Raw genomic sequence first — 22,857 nt, 5'->3', positions numbered from 1 at the left:
CCCCAGCTCACTGCAACATCATCCACTACAGTCGGCAGGAGTGCCATGCACATGCCTGCCGACACATGGTTAGCTACGGAAGACTGGGGTGCACACAGCGGAAATTTAACTGGCTTTTAAAAAGCGAACTCTGCACTACGCAACAACATGCACAGACCTCCAGGAGCCCAGGCGAAGGGAGGGAGTCAGTCATAGAAGGAGAAACAGCCATGACTCAGAACAACCAGCAAGAGCAAGATAACCCAGGAAGAGCAGCTGGGCTCGGGGACTGGGGGTGGGGGTCAGCTAAGCAGGGTGAATAAGCTCTGGAAACCTCCAGACCACTGCTGAACTCAGGGACCACTGCAGGGCAGTTAAAGGGCAGCAGAGGCAGACGGCTGGCTAAGTGCTCTCACCCCAACAAATACAAATAAGAGCTGGGGGAGGAGCTTGCTCGGAAGGGGAAGCAGAAGGAAACGCCAGGCATCACTGAAGATGACTGCAGGCACTCACTTTGTGATCTTCTACATTCTGTGCCTAATCCAACTTGTTAAAATAAAATGTTTTCAAGAGAAAAAAAAAAATCCCACAGCAACTCAATGTTTTTCTCTATGTGAGAAGATCCACACTCCTTCTCTTCAAAATCAGCTTGGTGAGAAGAGCAAGGGTGGCTGAGCTTCCAACTTCAGTGGCAGGGATTCCCGCCTTTCCTTCCTTCCCCTCAGGGTGGGACCACCACCTCAGGTTCCTGCACCCTGTGCAAACAGCTCATCTGAACTCCAGTGCTGTCAGAGGAAAGCAAGCTAGGGGATAGAAAACCCCAAGAAGGGTTCCTCACGGGGCTCCATTGTCTTGAGGACAGTGGGAACTGAAGGAGCAGGGCACACGGGAACAAGGATCGAGGCTGAGTTAATTACAGTCACTGCTGTCTTCCAGGGACCTGAAGGGCAAGTGTTATCTAGCTTGGGCCCAGGAGAGTAGCTTGCTGACCCAGGGCAGGCAGTGGCAATGAAGGCATTGACTGTTCTGTCCTGGGAACACAGTGTGGAGGAGTGCACGGTGTTCCCCTGAGGACTCAGGAGGCCCTGAGCACAAGAGCCGGGAACATCAACCTGCTGGATATCTGGCGTGTGCCAGGTGCTGCCCCCAACATGAAAAACTGCACTGACTCTCATCTGGAGAGGGCAGTAAGGCTCAGGTGGACCTTTTGAGCAGAAGTCACAGGGCACAGTGTCTGCCCACCCACCCTTCCAGTTCCTCTCTCTGCTTCAGAGCACCCCTGCCTCCTTGATCCCCCTAATACTTTGCTCTTTTGTTTCATGAAACCACACACTCTTTCAGCCTGGACATGGGACCCTTGTCACTGGTCCCCTCCTTCATGCCACCAACATCGTCTACAGCCAACTGTTCACCGGGCCTGGCTGACTTATTCTTCTAGGTCCCCTGCAACTCCATGGGTTTGTCCCTTGAACCATCACCACAGTCCATGTCTCTGTCAACCGATTCCTATCTGCTTCCTCAAACAACAATACACAGATGTTACTTCAAAGGTTACTTCCTTATACCCCATTCTGAAACCTGGAGTAGCATGTATAGGAAAAGAGAAAAGTCAGTGCCCAGGCCCCATCCATACCTGGGTCTCAGGGTCATTGGAGCCCAGGCTGGCAGCCCCTAGCTTGACCACCTCAGCAAGCTGGGTGATGGTGGCTGCAGAGGACTGAGCTGCCTGGGCCAGCTTCTCTGGAGTGGATGCCGCTCCTGACACAAGCAGCTTCGTGTCTTCCACCAAGGCCTTGGCTGTCTTCAGAATGTTCTCCCTTAGAAAGCAGGGTGGCCAGAGAGACAGGAGAAACAGAACAAACTTACTCACTTGCAGTTGGGAAGGAAGGAAATTCCTTCAGGGGGATGGGGGTGGGGGGCTTTGGGAAGAGAGGCCAGAGTGACCTACCCCCCTCTCAATGGGAGGGGGAGTCTTCCGTGCATATGAGGTTGGAGACTCAAACAGCCGGGGAGGGCAATTCCAGAGAAGGGCTGAGCACTGGATATGGACGGGAGCTCAGCGTCGTCCTATGGCCCATGATCTCTTAGTCACACTGGGCTGTAAGAGATAGCTTGTACATCTTGCCTGAGAATCAGAGCCATAGAGCCAGGCTCGAGAACAGACAGCAGAGCACAGAGAATCTTCATTCTATCACAGCCCTTGGGGGCTGGACACGTGATGAGGATGTAAGGGTCCTCAGTCGTAAATATACAGAGCCACCAACATCTGTATGTTTAATGAAGGCTCCAGGGAGGTAGCAGGCTTGGGGAAGTGACAGCTAAATATGCCTGCCCCTGCCTCTCCTGGTCCTGCTGGGTCTGTGGGCAGTCAGAGGGGCAACTCCCTGATATGAGAAAGCTAGCCTGTGACAGGGAAGGCTGTTTCTAACCTGTCTAAGGGGCTTTTTCTGACCCAGTGGTTCACATTCCCCACAGAGAATCTTGTTGACATCCAAATGGATAACCCACATTTCCGAGTTGCCGGCTGGGTGGCCCGACGTGACCACCAGTTTTGGCCACCCTGCCTGAAATCTCCACCAGTACCTGTGATCTGCAAAGGTCTCGCCGTTCTCTGCATTCAGGGTCCCAGCTGTTGCAAACATGATGGTAGTATCCAGGTCGGCAATGATCCCAGAAACAGCAGTGGCCGCTGTGATGCATGCCTGGGTGCCCTTGTTCCCAGCCTGGAGAGCGGACAGCACCAAGGACACCTGCAGGACAGAAAAGTGATGTAAGGGGGAGCCGGGGGAGAGACAAAAGACTCACGGACCACGGCTGGAAACACTGAGTCCTCTCTCTTAGAGCTGATGCAGCTCAGAGGCTAATGGCATCAGGTTAGAGCAAAGAGCCTGTGTCTGAATTCCCTTTGCCAGTCATAGGCCACCTGACCATAGGCAGCCTAGTTCACATCACCTAGCCTCAGTTTCTTTGAATGTAAAGCGGTTAATTAAAACCTAACCTGTGCAAAGTGACCAGTAAGGTGATGGCAGGGTCTGACCAGTCCCTGGAGGGCAGTACTCACCAAGTCACTGTGACACCTCTGACACCACACTGAGGGGCCAGGTTTAGGTTCCTGAGATGTGGGTGGCAGTTCCTGTCCCTTCAGTTAGGTCTGAAAGGAACAACTACTGCTAATAGTCATCATTCACCTGGCCATGCAGGACAGGCCGCTTTTCGGGGTGGATCACAGTGAGGCTTCTGCAGGTCGCCCACCCCTAAGTCGTAACGCGGTCCTGAGGGTCAGCATGTCGGCTAAGGGCTTCACCCAGCACATTGGACATCAGAAGCCCCAGATGCCAGCTTCGACACTCATCCCTTCCTGTTCCCAGAGACGCTTTCCACAACCAGAGCCCGGCTGCCCCACATCCTCTTCACGATCAAGCCATGTGTCCACCTGCCCACCGTTCTCCATGTCTGCCAGCTACTTAGGTCCCCACACATTTGCCTTCCTACTCCAGGTCAGTGCTTCCATCTGCTCTCTTCCTCCAGCACGCATGTGTTCATCCTGTGAGATACGGATGCAGGTTCCCTCTAAAATGTCTCTATTCTCTTTGCAGAGAGGTGACTCTGCCAAAGGATTCTGAGCATGCCATTCCTGTCCTCAAGACAGCCCATTGTCCTACAGAGTAAGAACAGTGAGTCACATGGCAGCTGAAGGCTCTTTAATCTCTGCCTGTATACACGGCTGACCCACATAAACACTTTGTAAATACACTTGTGTACACAGTGTGTGTGTGTGTGTGTGTGTGTGTGTGTGTGTGTGTGTGTGTGTGTGTGTGGTGGGAGGAGGGAGCAGGGTCAACCCCTGGGTATTCTTCAGTTGCTCACCAAACTGCTTCCCCATTCCCAACCCCAGTGGTGTTGGTAGGGTGGGATGGATGGGGTGGGGCAGGATCTCTCACTGAAAGCTCACAGGTTCTGCTAGCCTAGTTGGCTAATAAGTCCCAGAGATCTGCCTGTCCCTGCCTCCTCAGTGCTGGGACTAGAAGATGAATACACTTCTTGAAGCATGATGGGCAAGCAGAGGAGTCGCAGCATGAATAAGAGCCACAGAGTTTGGGATGCTCTTTCTTGTACCCCTCAGGTCTCAGCAGACTTGTGGGTGTGGTTTGGCAGGATGGACACAGGGACCATTTTCCCCAGGAGAAGCACACAAAGAACCGTTTCTTCTCCTGGGGTGGTTGATTTTAACTGCTAACTTGCCGCAACCTAGAATCATCTAGGAAGAGTCTCCGTGTGGGACTATCTACGTCACACGGCTTGAGGGCCTACTGTGAGGGATTGCTTCCTTTTGAATTTTATGCTATTTGTACCCAAAGAGGCCAGAAGAGGATGTTGGAAGTTGTATTCCCTGGGACTGGAGTTATAGTTGTGAGCCACCATGAGGGAGCTGGGACTCAAATTCAGGTCCTCTGGAAGAGTAACTGGTGCTTTTGCCACTGAGCCAATTCTCCAGCTCCGGGTTTTTCCTTGACTAGGTTAACTGAGATGAGCCCACTGTGGGCGGCACCATTCCCTGTTTTGGGGACCTGAACTGTGTAAGAGTAGAGGAAGCTAGCTGAGCACCAAACATGTGGGGCATTCATTTGTCTCTGTTCCTCACAACGGGTGTGACGTAACCAGCTGTTCTACGTTCCCGCTGCTAGGATTCCCCCACAAACGGGCTGCAAACCGCAACTCTGAGTCTCTTCTCCCCCAAGTTGCTTTTTGTCAGGGTGCTTTTGTCACAGCAAAAAATGAAACTAGGACACCTCCTCCTCCTCATTTGTCTGACCCTTCGTTAACTGTCACTAGGTCTCACCGTGAAAAGATGGGCAAGACCGCCACAGAGCGGGTCTAGAAATGAAGTTGGCAGTTTCTGGAAAGAACACTTAGGAATGGTGACAAAGGCCTGGAAGTTATGAGATGTCTCTGAGTGTGTGTGTAAGAGAGATTCTCATTTGAACTAAGAGCCCAGAAACAGTCCTACCCATCGTGGAAGGTATATAGGCAATAGGTATTTACTGATATCTACTAGCCACTGAATCTGACACAAAGGTCAAGGGGCTCATGGATGAGGGATACTCCAGTTACACCCCAAGATATGTAGGAACAACAAGATGCATAGGTAAGAGCGACCTGAAGCAAGAAACAGCCAAAATGCTAGTGGCTAGAACCTGGCCACCTCCCCACCTCTGTCCACCTCCATGTATCCCATGACAGGCCACTCTGCTGTGAGAGGCAGTGAGACCAAGGCCGGCTCAGAATGACCCTGCATGCATCTAGGCCCCTGCGGGAACTGGGCAAGGCCTCTGAAGGGTGGAAAGGTGCCTTCTTCCTGCTGAGAGATTTAATTCTTGCTGTGGAGCCCAGAAGCCAGGCAGTCCTGTAGGCTGGGGGAGGTAGCCAGATGGAGGCTCAGCTTTGTCCGGGACTGTCTGACAGAGCTGCCTCTGTAAGCAGCTTCCCATTGAGTGTTTCCTCTTCCCAGCCCTCCGGCCTTGTTGCCAAGTTTCTGAACAAAACCGAGCTCTATGCACAGAGAAGTGAAGAGGAACTTCAGGCCATGGGCGCTCCAGCCTGCACTCCTCGCAGCTGCCGCAGCTGCTATGGAAGGGCTCCTATAGAGACAAAGCCAGGGGCTCGCACGCTGCGGCAGAATAAAAGAGCTACTGGGCATGAGGGGCGGATCCAAAGGGGGCCTTGTTAACTAGGAAAGCGTCATGGGAGGAACGAATTTTTAGGAAAGCATGCAGAGGGTAGTGACTTGTATCTGCTTAACTATGTACCTGGCACAGTACCACACACTTTTACATGCCTTGATTCTGCAAGTCAGAGATTATAAATCTGTGTGCTCATTTTATAGACGAGGAAACCGAGGCTTGGAAAGGTAATATAATTGATAAGATCTTCAAGCCTGGCTGGCCACACCCCTGACAATCTTTCTGAATAGCCCTGAGGCTCAGAAGACCAGGGCAGGTTTCTCCTCCTCCATGGTCCATCAGGCGACTGCCTAGAGTCACTGAGCCCACTCTGCTTCATGGTATATGGATGAAGAGGTTACACACCAAACAAAATTTCAGTCTTTTTGCTTGTTTGTTTTTGCCTTTGGAGTCAGGGTCTTACTATATAGCCCAGGCTGGCTCATCAGGCTTCAGCCTTACCTCTGCTGGGGTTTCAGCTTGTATCACTCTGTCTAGCTTTTAAGATTTTTTTTCTGTCCTAGCTCATAGCACTCAGAAACTGTCCAGGACAGGAGACCAACTGTTACTGGGTGGTGCTAGTCTTCCCCTGGCTGGCTCCCGATGCTGACTTTGGTAGGGCCACCTGCAAGGGGGTCCCTGACTTTCTTGGGTATGCCTCTGTTTTGCTTTGAATTTCTCAGGTCCTGTAGGTCACAGAAGGCTTGGTGACACCATCCTCATTCAGGAGGACCTGGGTGCTGAGGGAGGCAGCCACATTACCTGGATTAATTTTGGTTTCGTCCCCACCAGAGCTGGTCACATTAAATGTCAGTGCTCCTCACAATGACTACATCAACCTTACCCAGGGGGTACCCCCTTACCTTCTCAGTGACGGAGCGGGCACACTCGATCAGCTCCCTCTTGGTATAGCTGTCTGTGGGGCACACCTGGAGGGCTCCCGCCTTCTGCACCAGGAAGATACAGCCGTGGCCCAGGTCCTGCACACGTGTGCGAATCTGGAATCCGATCTACAGAGGCAAAGCCAGGAGAGGGAAGGAGTGTGAGCGACCCTGTCATTGAGGCCTGCCCTAGGTGGAAAATTTCTCTTGTGCCCTCCGGGAGCCCAGCTAGGAAAATTCCACTTCTATTTGGAACCCTTGTCTGGTGAAGTACAGAATTTAGTTGATTTGTCTTCCTGTAAAATGACTGTAAAAATGCCCACGGCCACGGGATAGCACAATGCCTTCCTGCTGTGTGCTTATCTTTTCTGAGGGTCCAGCTCATCTGGGTAGGAATCTGATAGGAATGGATGTTCTTCAGGCTGACCTCTGGAGTAGTTGTAGGATTCATTCAGCTTGCTGGGTCCCTGCGGCATGCAAGGCCTCTTCTATACATTTCCTCTTCTATACATACACAATGTACACCGTTAGTACTGAGCATATTTTAAAGTGGTCGGATTTTTATAAAACTGGTACATTTACCAAACAGACCCCCCCCCCCCCTTCCTGAACTGTATTGCCTGGCGGCAGCAATCACATCAAGCCCAGGCTTCCTGTCCCCTGAGCAAGGTTTGACTTCTATATTTCAGCTCGAAAGGCTCAGCAGACATGTATCCTGTTTTATTTATTTGCTTTATTAAAAAAAAAAAAGAATCTCACAGAGTTCAGGCTGGCCTCAAACTGACTGTAAATGAGAATGAGTTTGAACTTTTGATCCTCCTGCCTTCACCTCTCAACTGCTGGGACTAAGACATGTGCTATGACATATCCAGTTCTTGTGGTGCTAGGGATGGAAACCAGGAGTCTTAGATATACTAGAGGAGCACTCGACCAACAGAGCTCCAGCCCCAGCCCAGGCACGTGCTCTGCTAATGATGCTGGGGTGACCGATTAGAAGGGGAAGTCTGCCCCAGAGAGGTGAGGTGAGCCTCACTACAGCCAGGCCACCATTCGTCTCCTTTAAGCTGTACTAAATCCCGCTCCTACCCTCCCAAAGCATGCATTCCTCTGGTTCTGTTCTGCGCTAGGTTTCGCTTTGAGTTTGATAAATATAGCCACAAACGAACTGCCTTACAGGCCAGGTAAAGCAACAAAGAGGAAAGCAAAAACATGAAGCATGAGTTGGAGTTACTGCCAAGAACTGACAATAGCTAGAAGCCAGGGCTGCTGCTTCTAACATCTATCAAGAATATTTACCAAGAGGTTTCAGATACTGTAAATAATTCTGGGGAGATTCTGGCCCATGGGACACTGTCTCCTGCTTTTATCTTATTAGTCAAAGCTTCGGGACAAGTGACTCTGGAGAGCAGGAAGGACTACAAATGTTTGCTTTCCTATTATAGAAATATAGACTGCTTCTAGGAGGGAAAGGGACACAGGGCTCTGGAACCCATTTAACAGAATGTTCATAAGACGCAGAAAGGTGAGTGAGTTTCTGCTCGCTGGGTGTCTTTTAGTGTGTGCCCTGGGTCCTGCAGAGGCTCCCCATCATTTAGGCTGTCCTATTGACCCTCTCTTTGATGCACAATAGGAGAGCAGCCTTTTACAGCATGCTAGCTCGGTACACACATCTGGACATATCACTGAGGGAGAAAGGTGCCATTCAATGAGACAGAGTCATGCCACATGACCCAGGCTGGCCAGCAACTCTTGATCTCCCTGCTTCAGCCTCCTGAGTGCTGAGATTATCAGAAAAACCTATTTTGCAAGATATGTTAGTGGCGTACGCACGACATCAAGGTCTTCACCTTGATGTGACATTAGTTTCAAACTCAACTTGGTCCTCAAAAGCTCCCACAAAGTTTAATGCCAAGTATTCAAGAGTAAGCGCTAAATGAAGGATGATCACAGATCCCCAAGTGACAGGGGACTGCTGGCGACATCAGAGAAGAAGAAAGCAGTACAAGCGGCAACAGGAATTTTAAAACACAACAAAACGCTCTAACTTAAGTTTCTAAAAGTGGTTTCAACAGAAACAGGATTTTATTAAGCTTTCTGAGCTTCAGTTTGATTGTCTCTGAATTAAGGAGAACATATGACCCTTGTCTCACATACTTTGTTGAGGATAAATGGACAGTGCCCGCCACAGCATCTGGGCTTGGGTTTGGCATTTATCACTCGCACTACTTTCCAGGTGACCGTGAGCCGATGGCACACTTAAACACAAGGGGACCACGAAATCAACACAGTCTACTGGCAGTTTCACTGGAAATTTTTACGGCTGGAGGAGCTTTCTAGAAAGGGAACACAACTTTTAAGATCATGTTTCAGCTGATAAGGGCTAACAACTGCCCCATTCCCAAAGCAACATTAAACTTCTCAGAAAGTCTGGCCCAACTTTGCAAGACCCACAGGGTGGATTGAATGTACGACCAGTGTTTATTATAGAGAAATGCTGCTCAAAGACACAAAACTTGGGGTTTCAAATTGGCAACTTTAGGAGAGGATTACTTGAGCCTCAAGAAAAAAACATCAGTTCCCTTTTTACTCAAAGAAAAATATTGTGGAGAAAACCATCTGCTTTTGTGCCTTAGAGGAAATAAAAAAAAAAAAAAAAGGCCCTGGTGAAGTTTTAGATCTGATTACAATGGGGAGAGGGGGAGTGCGGTCTAAGAAAAATGGATCATTTTCCCTTTACCGCTTATGAAAAAAAAAATAGAGAAAGAAAAGAAATGACCTTTTGCAGACCTTAAAAGCAACTGGGTGAGGAGTCACTTGCATGGGGGAGGCTTCTGAAAGTTAGACAAGGGTGACATTGGTGCTTGTTGGGTCAACTTAGGAAACGTAACAGGAAAACAACAATCTGTAAACAACAGACCCGGGAACCACCTTCTCTTCACAGCTAGTTTTGGGGTGGAATTTTTTTTTTTTCTTAATAAAATGTTAGAGTGTCCATCTATCCCACCTGGGGTGAAGGCTGTATTTCCTGACCAGGAACTTAACAAATGCTCTCCCTGGCTTATAAAGTGGTGACATAATTTTCCCCAGAGACAGAGCTACAGTCACTAAATCTTTTCCCCAGGACTTACATTTTGGAACTGTAGCTCCTAGGATCTCAATCCTTCCCTCCCTCCCCATCTCCCTCCGGCCCTCCTTCCCTTCTCCCCATTTTCAGCCCCTCCCCTCTCTGTCTACGTGTGTGTGCTGGTGCACGCCGCCATATATGAACATATATGTGTAGATGCCACAGGTCAATGTCAGTTGTCTTCCTCAATTCTCTCTACCCTAGTCTTTGAGCCAGGGCTTCTCACTGGAGCTCACTGATTTGGTGACACTTGCTGGCCAGTGAGTGCCAGGATCCTCCTGTCTCTACCTCCCCAGCACCAGGCTTAGAGGCCTGTGCAGTCACGTGCAGTTGGGTGCTGTGGATCTGAAACTCAGGTCCTCATGTTTGAACATGACTGACCATCTCCCTGGTCTTCTCTGTGCTCAGAAAGGAGCTAATATTAACTTGCAAAGCTGTCCGAAAGGCTTTCACTCTTCTGAAGACTTTCCACAGTGCTATTAACAAAGCCTTGAGTTTTCCGTGGAAAAATAAACAGAGAAAGATCCTGTTTGATGTTGGAGGACGGAGGTCCAGCTTTTCCTGTAATTGTGGAAAAGACCAGAATGTGGACTCAGTTGGGGCACACCGCAGGACTCAGCAGCAAAGGTTTCCAGCCTGCCCTATGTGTAAATATTTTCACATGCTGGGATGTGGAGCATTTTCGGGTAAACAAATAACTTCCACAATTTCGATATGTTAAAACAAAACACCAAAAACCTACATTGCTTCAGGGGCCTCTTATGCTTCTCAGTTTCCCCCAAGCATCTGTCTGGCAAATGCACGGAGAGAACTTTGCTTCACAAGCCACCAGTAATCTTATAGTTTCCCTGGCATTTTTGGCTCTGGGACATTCTGCTCTGTGTCTGGACTGTAAAATACATTTCAAGATGCCCTGCTGAAAACAGCAAACCTCACTCACAAGGTCAGAGGCTCAGACCCAGCACCAGCGTGCAAGGGGATGTGTTGTGTGGCTAGTGAGGCATTCTTTTCCTTGCTGGCTTGGTGCCAGCATCGATTCTGTGTTGCAGTGAGGCTCTGCTTGCTTCCAGAACTGGGGTGGGCAGCTCACCAGAACTTTTCCCATATGGAAAAGGCAGGCCAGTGCTCAAAATCTAGATGAGGGTGGATCCCATAGCAAAGCTTTCCATGGAGAGGGGTCCAAACATCCCTAACAATCATGGTCTCCATTTTTAATCCCCACTCAAAGTCAAATACTCCTTCCTTTCTTCCCTGATGGTAACACAAGTTGGCTTCTACTTGTTTATGAAATTCAAAATTACACGTTGAGCCAATAAATTACATGTCTAGAAAAATTACAGACTAGAATTTCAGCCTAGTCTTAAAACATGGAGACTATTAAAAAAGAAAGGAGGAGGATAAGGAGTAGAAAGAAGAGGATGAGGAGAAAAAGAAAGGGGAAAAGGGGGGAGCTGTGTAAAGGGAACCAAGATTCCGTATTTTTCTTGTGACTTAACAGAATTATTACAAACACAATTATTCATGCTGAGGCCTACCTGACTCTCTGCAATCTGAAGTCAGGGGCACAGTTAGAAACTGAAGCATGGTTAGAAACTCCATGCTTGATATATATGTACCTTAGCACATATATATGATACGTCTGCTCACATGCGTTGTTAAAACACACATTAGGAAGTGATGCATTTTGGGAATGTTTCCACAGTTGCTTCTAGATGCCTTTGTTAGGCAATACTTGGTCCTGATTATGCCCAGCAAAATCAGCAGCACTGGGTAAGTGGAGGCAGTGGCTGTCATTCCAGGAAAACAAGGAGGCCAGTTAGAAACCTGTGGCTTCCCCATCCCCAGATGTTGAGGAAAATAATGAAGTTACCATCAGGAACAGCAGACAGCTTGCTTTTCACAGAAGGTGGTTACCTGTGTCATCCGTGTTCCTGTAGTCCCTCCATCAGTCTGACTCTCAGACTGAGCTTTCTTTCTCTAAGGAGCCACATGGTTTCTTGGGCCCTGAACACCTTTCTAGGCACTCACACTGACAAAGCTGCCACCAGGCCCTCTGTGTCCCCAGCTGTGCTGCGTTATCCCCCGTTTCTCACAGCTTCCAGAGAGGACTGATCTCTGACATCGGACAAACTTGCCACTCAAAGACTCTTACAGGTTCCAGATGTGCCAAGGCCATGTCTACACTAGCCTCAACGGACAAGGACCAGGAAATCCAGGTGGGTCCTGAGCCTGTAGACTAGGCTTTGTGTCATGCAAGCAGGCTTTTTTCAAGAGAGGAAATACGAAATTCTTACATGTGGGTCTCAAAATATTTTGGGGAGTGTTTGGAAAACATAAGCATGACTGGTGGGATGTGCTAAGGGGGGCAGGAAGGTGGCAGCCCCAAGTTTGGGCATTTGAAGAGGGTGATTGGCAACTGCAAGGGGCCTTGCGAATACTGTAAACAGAACTGTTCCATCTGAGAACCTACTCTCTAGGGCACCCTAGCTTTTGGCCAGCTTGCCTCAGCAAAGGTCTAAGTTCTGGCCATAATTTGGACCTATCTGAGTGAATCTGGGCTATCAGTTTCGCAGTGATGGGAATGAAATCTCTTCCCGGCTGGGTTCTTGCAGAACTAGGCCACAGGGCCCTCCCCTCTCCCACCTCCAAGAATGGGCACCATGTGTTTGCTTCTTAAGATAGGGCCCTTAAGGTGGCAGACCTCCTCTGGTTCGGCGGTGGCTGCTGCCATCTGGCCCTGGAGAGCCAGGTGCCCATAGTCAGTGGTCATTTGTGAAGCCAGGCCGCCCAGCTCCTCCGGGTTAGTAACCGACTTAGTCATCTGGAAAAAGAAAACAAGCAAGACACACATACATACACACATACACAAAGAGAAGCATCAGAACCACATGTTAATACCCCAGGAAGCCGAAGGGTTTCATTCACTTTTAGGCCCTGGGGAAGGTGAAGGCCAGACCCTGCATGAGGGCTGAGCCCTGGGGAGGACAATCCAAGCGAAGGCCATGCTGCACTGCACACGACAGTCCAGGGCTGTGACTGCACTGCAGCACAGGCCAGATGGGTGCATGCTCAGCGTGCAAGGCCATGCAGCATGGAGCCGGGTCTTGGGGCCAATCTCAGGGAGCTGAGATACGGAGTCACCAGAGGAATTCTCACAAGGAACCAGTTTGGGGAACGAGCCTTGTGAATGGTGTGTCCAGGCTTCTGTGGGGACCCAGGCAAGAGAGGAACAGAATCGGGCTGCTACGAAGTCATGAACGAGACCCAGGCTTGGGTGGATTTGTGACAAAGCATGACAAGGTATTGCCAGAAACGTGGTGGTCCACCACCTCCATATGGCCCAGCCGCCCCACACCTCAGAAGGGCATGCCTCAGTTTAAGGTTATTAATCCTTTACTTTTCCTTTTTGCCACAAACAAAAAAGTCACCTAAAAGACAGTCTTTGCCTCTTCTCTAGGAATTTCACTCCTGTCCTCTTTTCTCACTCTTTTAAAGCGAAAATTTATTTTTATTTGTAGGTATAACTGTGTGTGTGTGTGTGTGTGTGTGTGTGTGTGTGTGTAGGTCAGACGGCAACTTACAGAGGTTGATTCTTTCCACGGTGTGGGTTCCAGGGACTGAATACATTGTCGTTAGACATGGCTACAAGCATTTTTAAATACTAAGCTACCTTCTTGGGCCATGATGTGGCCTTTTAACACCTTGATTTTAATGGGCTATTCCTTTTGTTTCTTTAGACAAGGTCTCATGTAGCTCAAGCTGTCCTCAATCTCAGGATGACCTGGAACTCTTAACCTCCCTTCTCCTAACTCCTGGGGGCTGAAATTGCAACCATGTGCTACCATGGCCAACTTAAGGGTCTTTAAAAGAGCCCCTTTAAATGGCTTCATATCTCCTGAAGTGGGATACCTACCCCATCTAAGGTGTGTTTTTAAGACCCAATGTTACAGGCCTCAAGTCCCAGAATGGGTTCCAAGGATCCCAAGACAATGAGGCTGTAGCTTGAGCTGAGCTATTTATGCCCTGTCAACAGGAGCACAAAGGCTCTTCACCTACTAGGTGAGGGGTGCCTAGCTCCAACCTAAGGTGCCAGGCTAGCCACCTTGGGACGGTCATATACTGGAGGGTGGACTTGTTGGGAATCATGGGTGCCAAGGGATGAGACAGCCTGGATCAAAGCCTGGCCCATGAGACTCTCCAGAAATTTTTTAAGGCCACTCAAAAATGCCTCTTCCCATTGCCATACTGCACAGTTCGGAGCCTTTGATCTGTCCCCTGGAAAAGGTGGTCCTGGGGTAATCTCCAGCTTGCCAGGACACTCAGAAGTGACTGTGACCATTCCTGCATCCCTCAGGTCATGTTTAGTTAAACAGTGAGCCTGGTAGTGAGTTCCCATGTATAAGTAGAGCAGGCAGGGGAGCCTTCGTGGTCCAAGCTCAACCTCTAGTGGACACACAACTATATGACAGAGCCAGTGAGAGAGGTGCCTTGGCCACTCCAGCAAGGCCATGTCAGTTGCCACCTCAGGCTTATGTGGCAATCCTCTCTAATCTGCAGCATTTGGCACTCCAAGTGGAGAGGAACATTTTCCATGCACTAAGTCTCTGAAGTTCTCATTTGTCATCCTTCATGTAACTCTATAATGTCAGGAGAGTGTACACTGCTTCCCAGTGCCATTTATGAGGGTTCACCTGGGACAATGTTGTTTGCCTAACGTTTCGGTAGGAAAAAAAAAGTTACTTTCAAGAGTGACAAGCTTCTGCTGTCAGAAATTAAGAAAAAATAAACCACACTAATTTTTCCTAACAGACTGATTGCCTGAGAGTTATAATTTGATTTTGTCAGACAGCTTTATCCTTTACTATTTTACTCCCAAATATCTTCTCCTATACTAGAATTTAAATCTAAAATTTAGATTTTAATTAGTTAAGATTAAATTAAAATTAAAACACCTCGAGTCCTTTCAGAGATGAACAGGATTTTTTTTTTTAATGCTATCTTTTTTCTCATTTCCTGCCTTCTCAAATGTTCTCTCCTCCCTTTGTTCCCTGTGTCCATGCCCAGATCTCAGGGAACCTTAATTCCTTCTTGCTGGGGATTCTAGACCACAGGCAGCCAGAGGGACCATAGAGAGGAGGTAGGAGCTGGTGTCTGGGAGGAACCAGCACCATGGGCTGGCCGCTCTCTCCAACACAGATCCCAGAAGACTCAGATGGTGGTGGACAGAAGGGCAACCCACAGTGTGTGGTATGGCTCCTTTTCTTCTTACCATTTCCTGAGCAGTGACGGCGATGGCTTTGGAGTATTTAACCACAGTTGTCTGGTAGTCAACAAATGTTCCCTTTGGTTCTGGAGGTGTGCCTTCATCCAGCTGTGAAGAAGAGAACCCAGAAGTCATAGGAACTAGAAACTTAGGAAAATATAGAAAGTCCCTCAGAGACCTTTCATACACATTATTTAGGAGTTCATGCATTTAAGTAGATGTCAAAAGCAGAGGGATTTTGAAAGTCCCATTAGAGATTCCTAGGCTCCACCCAATTGAGATTTCTATAGAGCAGGTCAGGACCAGAGTCTAGGATCATTCTAGAAAACTACCCAATCCTACAGTAGCTTTTACAAAGGCCAACACTTGGAAATCATTTCCTAATCCCTCCTGGAGTTTGCTCCCCATCACAGACCTATGAAGAAGACTTAAATTTTAAGTATTTATTTTCATTTTATAAACAAGGAAGCCAATAATACTTCTACAATGTCTGTTTTTAACCACATATAAACTAGAAAGAATTGCACAGTGACTTACAAAAACTGATGCATTAATAGTGAAGAAAAAAATAATATGTTGGATATATGACAGACCATTTGCTCATTAACTATAGCCTTTAGGAAAAGAAGGCCTGCCAATCTCAGCCTTGACTGACAATCAGTTTCTGGGAGAAGAGCAAGTAGGGACGGGATGTGAGAGAGATGGAGATGTGGTTGGAAGGGTTCTAGGAGCTAGCTTAAGCCTACCTTGCTCATGGCCTCTGCAATGGCATCCACCATGCCTCCCACCAGCCCCACTTCACTGGCAGCTTCATTCAGTGTCACCATAATATCATCCACAGCTTCCTTCATCAGCTGTGCAGCCTCAGTGATGGCGTCGTGGGTGTGCTGGGCCTGAGAAGGGAATTAAAAAAGTCTTAAGTGGCATAAAACATTGTTCATTCTTAAGAAACATTTGATCTGCTAAAAATAACCCCCCCAAAAAAAATCAGAAGACAAGGCTGGGGATGGTGATGCCTATGGTCCCAGCACTCAGGAGGCTAAGGCAAGAGGCCCTCTTGTTTAAGACTAGCTTGAACAGTATATTGAGCAAACAAACGTGTGTCCCAGGAGAAGCCCCATCCCAAAAACAGCCACACAATGTATTAGAAATGTTTTCTCTCCCTGATGTCACACACACACTTAACTGCAGGATCAAAAGCAATCCCTTTTTACAATAAAAAGAGAAAAGAAAAATGCAATACCAAACTGTCAAGATTAGCTTAATATGCTGCTATGTTCAGGATGGGAGAGAGTGCCACAGGTTCCTAAACATACAAATTGACACATTTATTAAATAATAAAATCGCAGGAATACAAAGAAAAATGTTTTTCATAACAAATGCAATTCTCTTCAGCACTGCCCAGCACAGTATTATTCTCTTTGTATAAATAAACTGGATTATGGAAATGTAGGTACACACAGGAGAAAGAAATCTGCAGAGAGCCTAATAGGCTTTGGAGCTATGTTGTAAGTTATATCGCTGCAACCTTGGCAGAATGGATGAGGAAAGTCCTCCAAGGGCCGAAGCCCTGAAGGGAACATCCAAGCACCCACATGCTCCTCAGACAGCATCCTGAAGACGCGCTCATGTCAAAGGTGGGAACAGCGACTCACAATGAATGGGTGACTGCATATGAAACAATGCTGGTTCAGGCTCCCTAGCAGATACCTCGTGTGGCAGGAAGATGTCAGGGAAAGACTTAAGCTATGTTCCCGTTCTTGCTCTACCACTAACTACCCAGTGCGATGGGAGGACTGTAAATAGTCCATGTTCTAAAAGTCTCGTAGGCCATAAAGGTGCAGATGCCTTACACATAAGAAGGGCAAGCTAGCGGGAACTCTGCCCTACCCTGCGCAGTGTAACCTAATGCCAGTGACTTCATCATCAGAACTGCACTGTCCTCAAGCACTGGATCTGCCCATGCAACAGCCGTGGTTATCCTGGCCCAAATCAAGATGTAAGCCTCCTCAGAGGCCTGACACACTGCATCTTCACTTTGGTGGATATGAAGGAAAGGAAGTGAGTGGGACACAGACGAGGGGAACTCCTTGCTTTTTTTTTTCCAGTTCAATCAAAGAACTCCATGAAGAGGCAACGTGAGCCATAGGCCCTGTCTGAACTGAAAGGCCCTGGGATGCAAAAAGAGTTCCTCAAATCTGGTATCTGGTAAGATGTCAAACGTGCATCCCTGGGACACCTTTTGGAGAACGGGACTGCTTCCATCTTAGGGTTAAAATCCATATTACAGTAAAGACAAATTGGCTTCATTCCTGCTTATGATTATATCTGTTTTTCAAGGACTGCTAAGCCTCACCTGTAGCCTTATTCTCCAGTGGTTCTGTATTGCCTGAGCCAGAAATGGCAATGATGTCTTTGCTTCAAAAAGTTGTTTGTAACCATCTTGCTACCCTACCTTTGTTCCAAAAGGTTGTCTCGCCAACTCTGCCTGCCTGTTCTGACTGCCTGTTGTTACAGCTGCACTGTTTGCTCACCTTGCAACCGTGCCTTTGGTTCAGGAAGAACTTCCTTGCTATGATGTGTGCTACTTCAGCTCCACCTATTTTGCCCACCAAATTCCCCATTTGGGAATCACCTACCCCTGAGCTATAAAAGCCTTGTCTTCCTTATATCCAATGCTGACCTCTCGAACTCTACCTTTGGGGGAGGCAGCCCATTTACAGGAATGAAACAACCTGCTTTAACTAATAACTTGCATTGATTAATTTGGCCATCATAATTTGGGTCGGTGGTCTTTCTCCTCCCATCTTTGGGGTTAACACTGTCCTGACACACAGAATTGTGCCTTCGGGACAGACGTGAACAAGCTCATGATTTAGGCTCATAGCTGACTTCATGGCACAGATTGAAACAGAATGTATATACTGCTTTATTCTGCTACAAGTCTTAAAGGTGGTATCCTTGCACAGAAGTCTCTAGAGAAACTTCTAAAACCACAGACTCTTATTACATAAGGTCAAACAGAAGGACTGCTTTCTTCTGCAATGCAGCTACAATGAAAACACTACTGACACAGTTCTACACAAATACGTTAAAGTTAAACACATGCTTTAGGAGAGAGGTGAACAGCTGCCAATCAGAAACCAGCTTTCATGCACGGCCTTCAAGAGTCTCTGGAGCGCAAACCCTTAACAGGAGTGGGGTTATTCTGAAGAGCGATACTTGTGCTCCTCCCTCTGGCTGAAACAATGTGGGAATTCTCCCCAGGGATCTCATGTCGGGAGAAGGAAGGGCTGAATCTTGGTGCCAGTGAGAGAGGGAAGCTGTCTCTTAGATAACTAAACTGGTCAGGCCACCTTGCAGGAGAGCCTGCAGCCTTGACAGTGATGATGGGTAGGACCACACTGTGACCTCATTGCTTAGCTACGCATACTTCTTGCCCTCTAGGTAAATCTGAAGTTCTAAGATGGACTTGAGAGTTACTGGATCCCCTCAGGACTTCAATGAATGAATGATTCTCTAGCTTTCCCTATTCCTTCTCTCTTTAATTGGTCCACTGAGGGCATGTGGACAAACGTACCTTGTCAGCATACAGCAACTTGGGGGCAAGCATCAAGGATGCCATAGAAAGGTCTGACCTTAACAACTTTGGGAATGAGAACATAATTCAGGGAAGGCATCAGTGAATCACAGAATGACCTTTGAGCCCCTCAATAAACATCTTTGCTCTTGGATAGTCGAGAAATAAACTACCTGATGAATTCTCTAGAAGCTTTGCTCTTTTATTCTTCTTATTCTCTCTCTTCCTCTTTCTCTGTGTGTGTGTGTGTACACGCTCACATGTATGTGAATGCATGTTTAGGTGTACATGCACACATGTAGAGATCAGAGGTTGCTGTCCTCAGTCTGGTGTCTCCAGCGCTGAGGTTACCTGCACACTGCAGTGCCCAGTTTTCTATGTGGGTGCTGAACATCTGAACTAAGGTCTTCATTCTTGGGTGGCACTTTATTGACTGAACCATCTCCTCAGCCCATGCCCTTCATGGTTGAGTTTTACAGATTTCTAGAGTGTTCACCTCCTCTATGACATCCCCAGGCATGTCTTCCTCACTGTGGCCTTTTCCTCTGAAGCCCAGGAGCAAGTTTCAACTTATTTAGGCAGCCTGGCCCCAGTCCATACATACACTGTGGGCTGGCCGAGCACAAACTTTAGATATCCAGAGACATAGCAGGATCTCAGTAAGAACACACTTTAACAACCAGCAGCCCTCTGGGAAGCGAAGCAAGCAGGCCAACAATGAGGTCATTATTTTAGGGTTTGGAGTTACTCCCTTAGTTCTGCTCCTCACACAGGAGAAAACCACATTTGTTCTTTGTCTGCATACGGCTACCTAGGAGCCTTTTCCTTCCGGACAGGACTTTCACTACAAAGCCCAGGACAGCAGGCAAAGACATCAGAGGGGCACAGAGAGTGGGAGAAGTGCAGGAGTGAATCTCAAGCGTTAGGGGTGGGGACAGGCAACTGATAATTAGAGCTCTCGGCAGGGGATGAGGATGTGGCTTGGCTGGGGGGTGGGGCACATAGAGCAGCCTTGAAGGCAATTCTCTAGCAGAGAATGGGGGCCGAAGGCGCGCTGTGAGCGAGGCCACAGGCATGTGCCTCTGTACCATCTTGATTTATTGATTACCTGCCTGCCAGGCACGAGCAGCCCAAATGCCATGTAAATGGGAGCCTGCATGCCACAGCACATGTGAGGTCAGAAGACAACTGAAGCAGTTGGCGGTCTCCTTCGACCATGTGGGTTCTGGGAACTGAGATCAATAAGTGGGCGTGGTGGCAATTACCTTAACCAGCTAAGCTGTCCTGCCACCCCATTTAACAGCATTTTAACTTTGTGTCTTCTAAAAAGGAGATTACAACACCAACTCAACAGCGAATAAAGCTTAACCAATGTTCCCCCAAATAATAATATCTAAGTTGATTACTTATGTGGCCTCTTAGCCAAGGTTCTAAAGCGGTAAACTTGATGGGCTGAAGCCAACACGTTGTCCCAGGCCCTCGGAGGCTGAAGGAGTGAATTTGAGGCCATTCCTGGACAAAGGGGGCAGTTTCAGGTTAGTATGAGCTATATTTCATGTTTCTGAGAGAGAGAGAGAGAAGAGAAGAGAAGAGAAGAGAAGAGAAGAGAAGAGAAGAGAAGAGAAGAGAAGAGAAGAGAAGAGAAGTAAAAGGAGAGCAAAGTCAGCAGCAAACTTAATGACTAAAATGTCCTGAGGAGCAAGCCTGTCACAGTTCCCAGACAAAACAAAGGTTGAATATCGAGACAGGGCAGAGGTCTCGCTGTCAGTCACCACCTGTCAATTCACACCATCTGATGTGAGAACCTCTTGCACTGAAGGAAAACAACTCTAGCTGCTACTTCCGTACAGGGAACGTCACCTTGGAGTGTCGGGTGCTGACTGTGAATAGGCTCAACCGTGAGGGTCCTCAGGGAGCCTTGAACTCACCGTTCAAGCAGGTACACCAACATCTTCAAACCTACAGCACTCCTACTTGCCATTCGGCTAGCACGGAAAGCGCCATGCGGAGGGTGGGAACACACGGCAGAAAAAAGCCCCAGGGACAAGACAACCAGCTCCGCCTGAGAAGGGTAACTGACTGCTCCTCTGAGGAGGTGCTGCAGAGGGTTTGGCCCCATCGCTGGATTCCCCCTGCCGACCATCACAGCTAAAGCTGTGCTTTTGGGCCTTGCCCACGTCTTTGCTAACTAGCGTTATTATTTCCAAAAGTCCTTAAACACCTGGAGGGTTGTGGCTGGTTCTTTTTTTTTTTTTTTCCTCGAGACAGGGTTTCTCTGTGTAGTGTTGGCTGTTGTGGATTCATTTTGTAGACCAGGCTGACCTCAATCTCATAGAGATCCGCCTGCTTCCGCCTCCCCAAGTGCCTGTAGGCATGCATTGTTGTGCCTGGCTGATACTTACTTCTTTTAGTATCCAAATACTCTTAATAATTGCTAGCTATGTGAAAGATGGAACGCAGAACAGGCTAAGTTTCTGCCTTGAGCTCCCTCCTGACTTCCCTCAGTGCTGGACTGACCTGGCAGTGTAAGCCAAAGAAGCTCTTTGCTCCTGTAAGTTGCTTTGGCTCCAAGTAACAGCGGAAAGAAACTAGAATAGGGGGTACATTTCCCTGTTTAATGGCCCCCACTAGGTCCTATGACTTAAATAAAGGTCATACTCCTGAGCAAAGAACAGATGCATCATTACATCTTGGTCCAGCTTCTTGTCCACTGCGCTCAAGATCTGTGTATCCTAGATCACCTAGACCGCTTACAATCTTCTGAAGACACCACCTTCCCAGTGCAATTCTACATACGTCCACGCTGTTGCTAAGTTGTTGTTTGGTTATTTATTTGTATATGTGTCTGCCTGAGTGCATGCACGTATACCACGGATGTGCGAGCCAGAAGAGGGCACTGAAGCGTAGGTGTCATGAGCTACCTGATGTGTGTGCTGGGAACAGTTCCAGGCCCTCTGCAAGACAGTAAGCACTCCTCACTTTTAAGCTATCTCTTCAGGCCGTGGTACCTCTACTTAAGTTCTAAGCAAAGGTCAGGTTATCCATGGCAGACTGCAGTCTGGCTCTTAAAAGCAACTCACGGAAGAAATGTCCCTCTAACAAACTGATGGGTGTGTATGTGTTAAATTAAATTAGTATCTCTTATGCTGGGGAGGTGATAACAATGTGTGCCTAACATGTGAGGCCCTCCAACACTACGAAAACAAGGAAGCAAATGACATTACCGACCCATAAGATGACCAGAGATAACATTCAGCGAAAGCAAATGTTTCTTCAAACAAGTTAGGTGTCAACACCTCGCAGGCACCCACTAAGTTTAGCACCTCCACTCCCATCTGAGCATGCCATGTACTCGTGTGCCCCACAAATGCTTGCCTATGTATCCTGCCGGGGGAAAGAACCTGCAAATAACCCTCAACTACACCTGTTTGGAAAGCGACCAGTTTAATTCTCCTTTAGACAGGGAAGTCACCTTGGAGGTATTTTTTGAGGCAGGGGCCAGCACAGGAAGGACTTGAAATCCCAGGCCGGCCCCGATGCCTTGAAGCATTACCTTGGGGTTCCCTCCACCTTCCTTGGCTGCGTACAGCATCTGCAGAGCAGACTCTGCGAGAGTCTTGGTCTGGTCCAGCACTGTCATCTGTTGTTGATGGTCCAGCATCTTAGAGGCGACACCAACTGCAGCTAAGATCAAGGGCTCAAAGTAGCTTGCCAGCTGTGTCACCTTTCAAGAAAGAAAAATCCCAGATGTATTGCGTAAGTTCAGGTCCCCTTTTGTGGGGGCCCCATGCTGAGGAGGGGGTTTGGAGCAAGGATGATATGACTCATAGGAAAAGGCATATTTGGCTGCAACCTGCTTTTTGAAATACTCTCTAGTTAACAGTCTATTGCCTGGCTCTTCTTTCTCAGGGAATTCTCCATCTCCTCTCCATATATGGTAAGAAACCCATTCTGGAATTTAGAGGCCGATACCAGACTTATACTCAGCTTTATAAATTGTCAGTTTTATAAGTAAAACTGTTAAGAATAAGAGACACCCCACATATCCAAAAGAGAAGGAGAACAAGAGAGGAGAGGGTCACAAGACGGGAGTAAGAGAAAGAGAATCTGCAAGGTTTTTCAGTAGACAGGTCAACTGGCATCCTCGCCAAACACTGGGCCAAGCCTTGGGAATGGAATAAAGCAAAATGATGTCACCACTGTCTAACTTCTTTGTTTGGCTCAACCTATGAAAGTGAAAAAGCTGGTCAAGGGGCTGGGAATGTAGCTCAGTGGTAAATTACTTTTCTAGTGTGTGAGGGGCCTGGGT

General features: G+C 48.0%; 1 protein-coding gene across 4 annotated transcripts in view; it reads right to left on the bottom strand.

Annotated features, from left to right (window-relative positions):
* The window catches only part of Tln2 (talin 2), a 401,812-nt gene that overhangs the window by 45,196 nt on the left and 333,759 nt on the right, over positions 1-22,857 (bottom strand). For all 4 annotated transcript variants that reach the window (XM_060384836.1, XM_021638296.2, XM_021638297.2 and 1 more), the window contains 7 exons: positions 22,102-22,272; positions 15,714-15,860; positions 14,974-15,075; positions 12,406-12,525; positions 6,563-6,709; positions 2,563-2,729; positions 1,613-1,796 (listed from right to left, as the gene is read on the bottom strand). In XM_060384836.1, the coding sequence (XP_060240819.1) occupies positions 1,613-1,796; positions 2,563-2,729; positions 6,563-6,709; positions 12,406-12,525; positions 14,974-15,075; positions 15,714-15,860; positions 22,102-22,272 (1,038 nt within the window). The remainder of the gene's footprint in view (positions 1-1,612; positions 1,797-2,562; positions 2,730-6,562; positions 6,710-12,405; positions 12,526-14,973; positions 15,076-15,713; positions 15,861-22,101; positions 22,273-22,857) is intronic.

This window comes from Meriones unguiculatus, chromosome 6 (assembly GCF_030254825.1).
Source record: "Meriones unguiculatus strain TT.TT164.6M chromosome 6, Bangor_MerUng_6.1, whole genome shotgun sequence".
Classification (NCBI taxonomy): domain Eukaryota; kingdom Metazoa; phylum Chordata; class Mammalia; order Rodentia; family Muridae; genus Meriones; species Meriones unguiculatus.
This window is presented reverse-complemented; position numbering and strand designations above follow the sequence as displayed.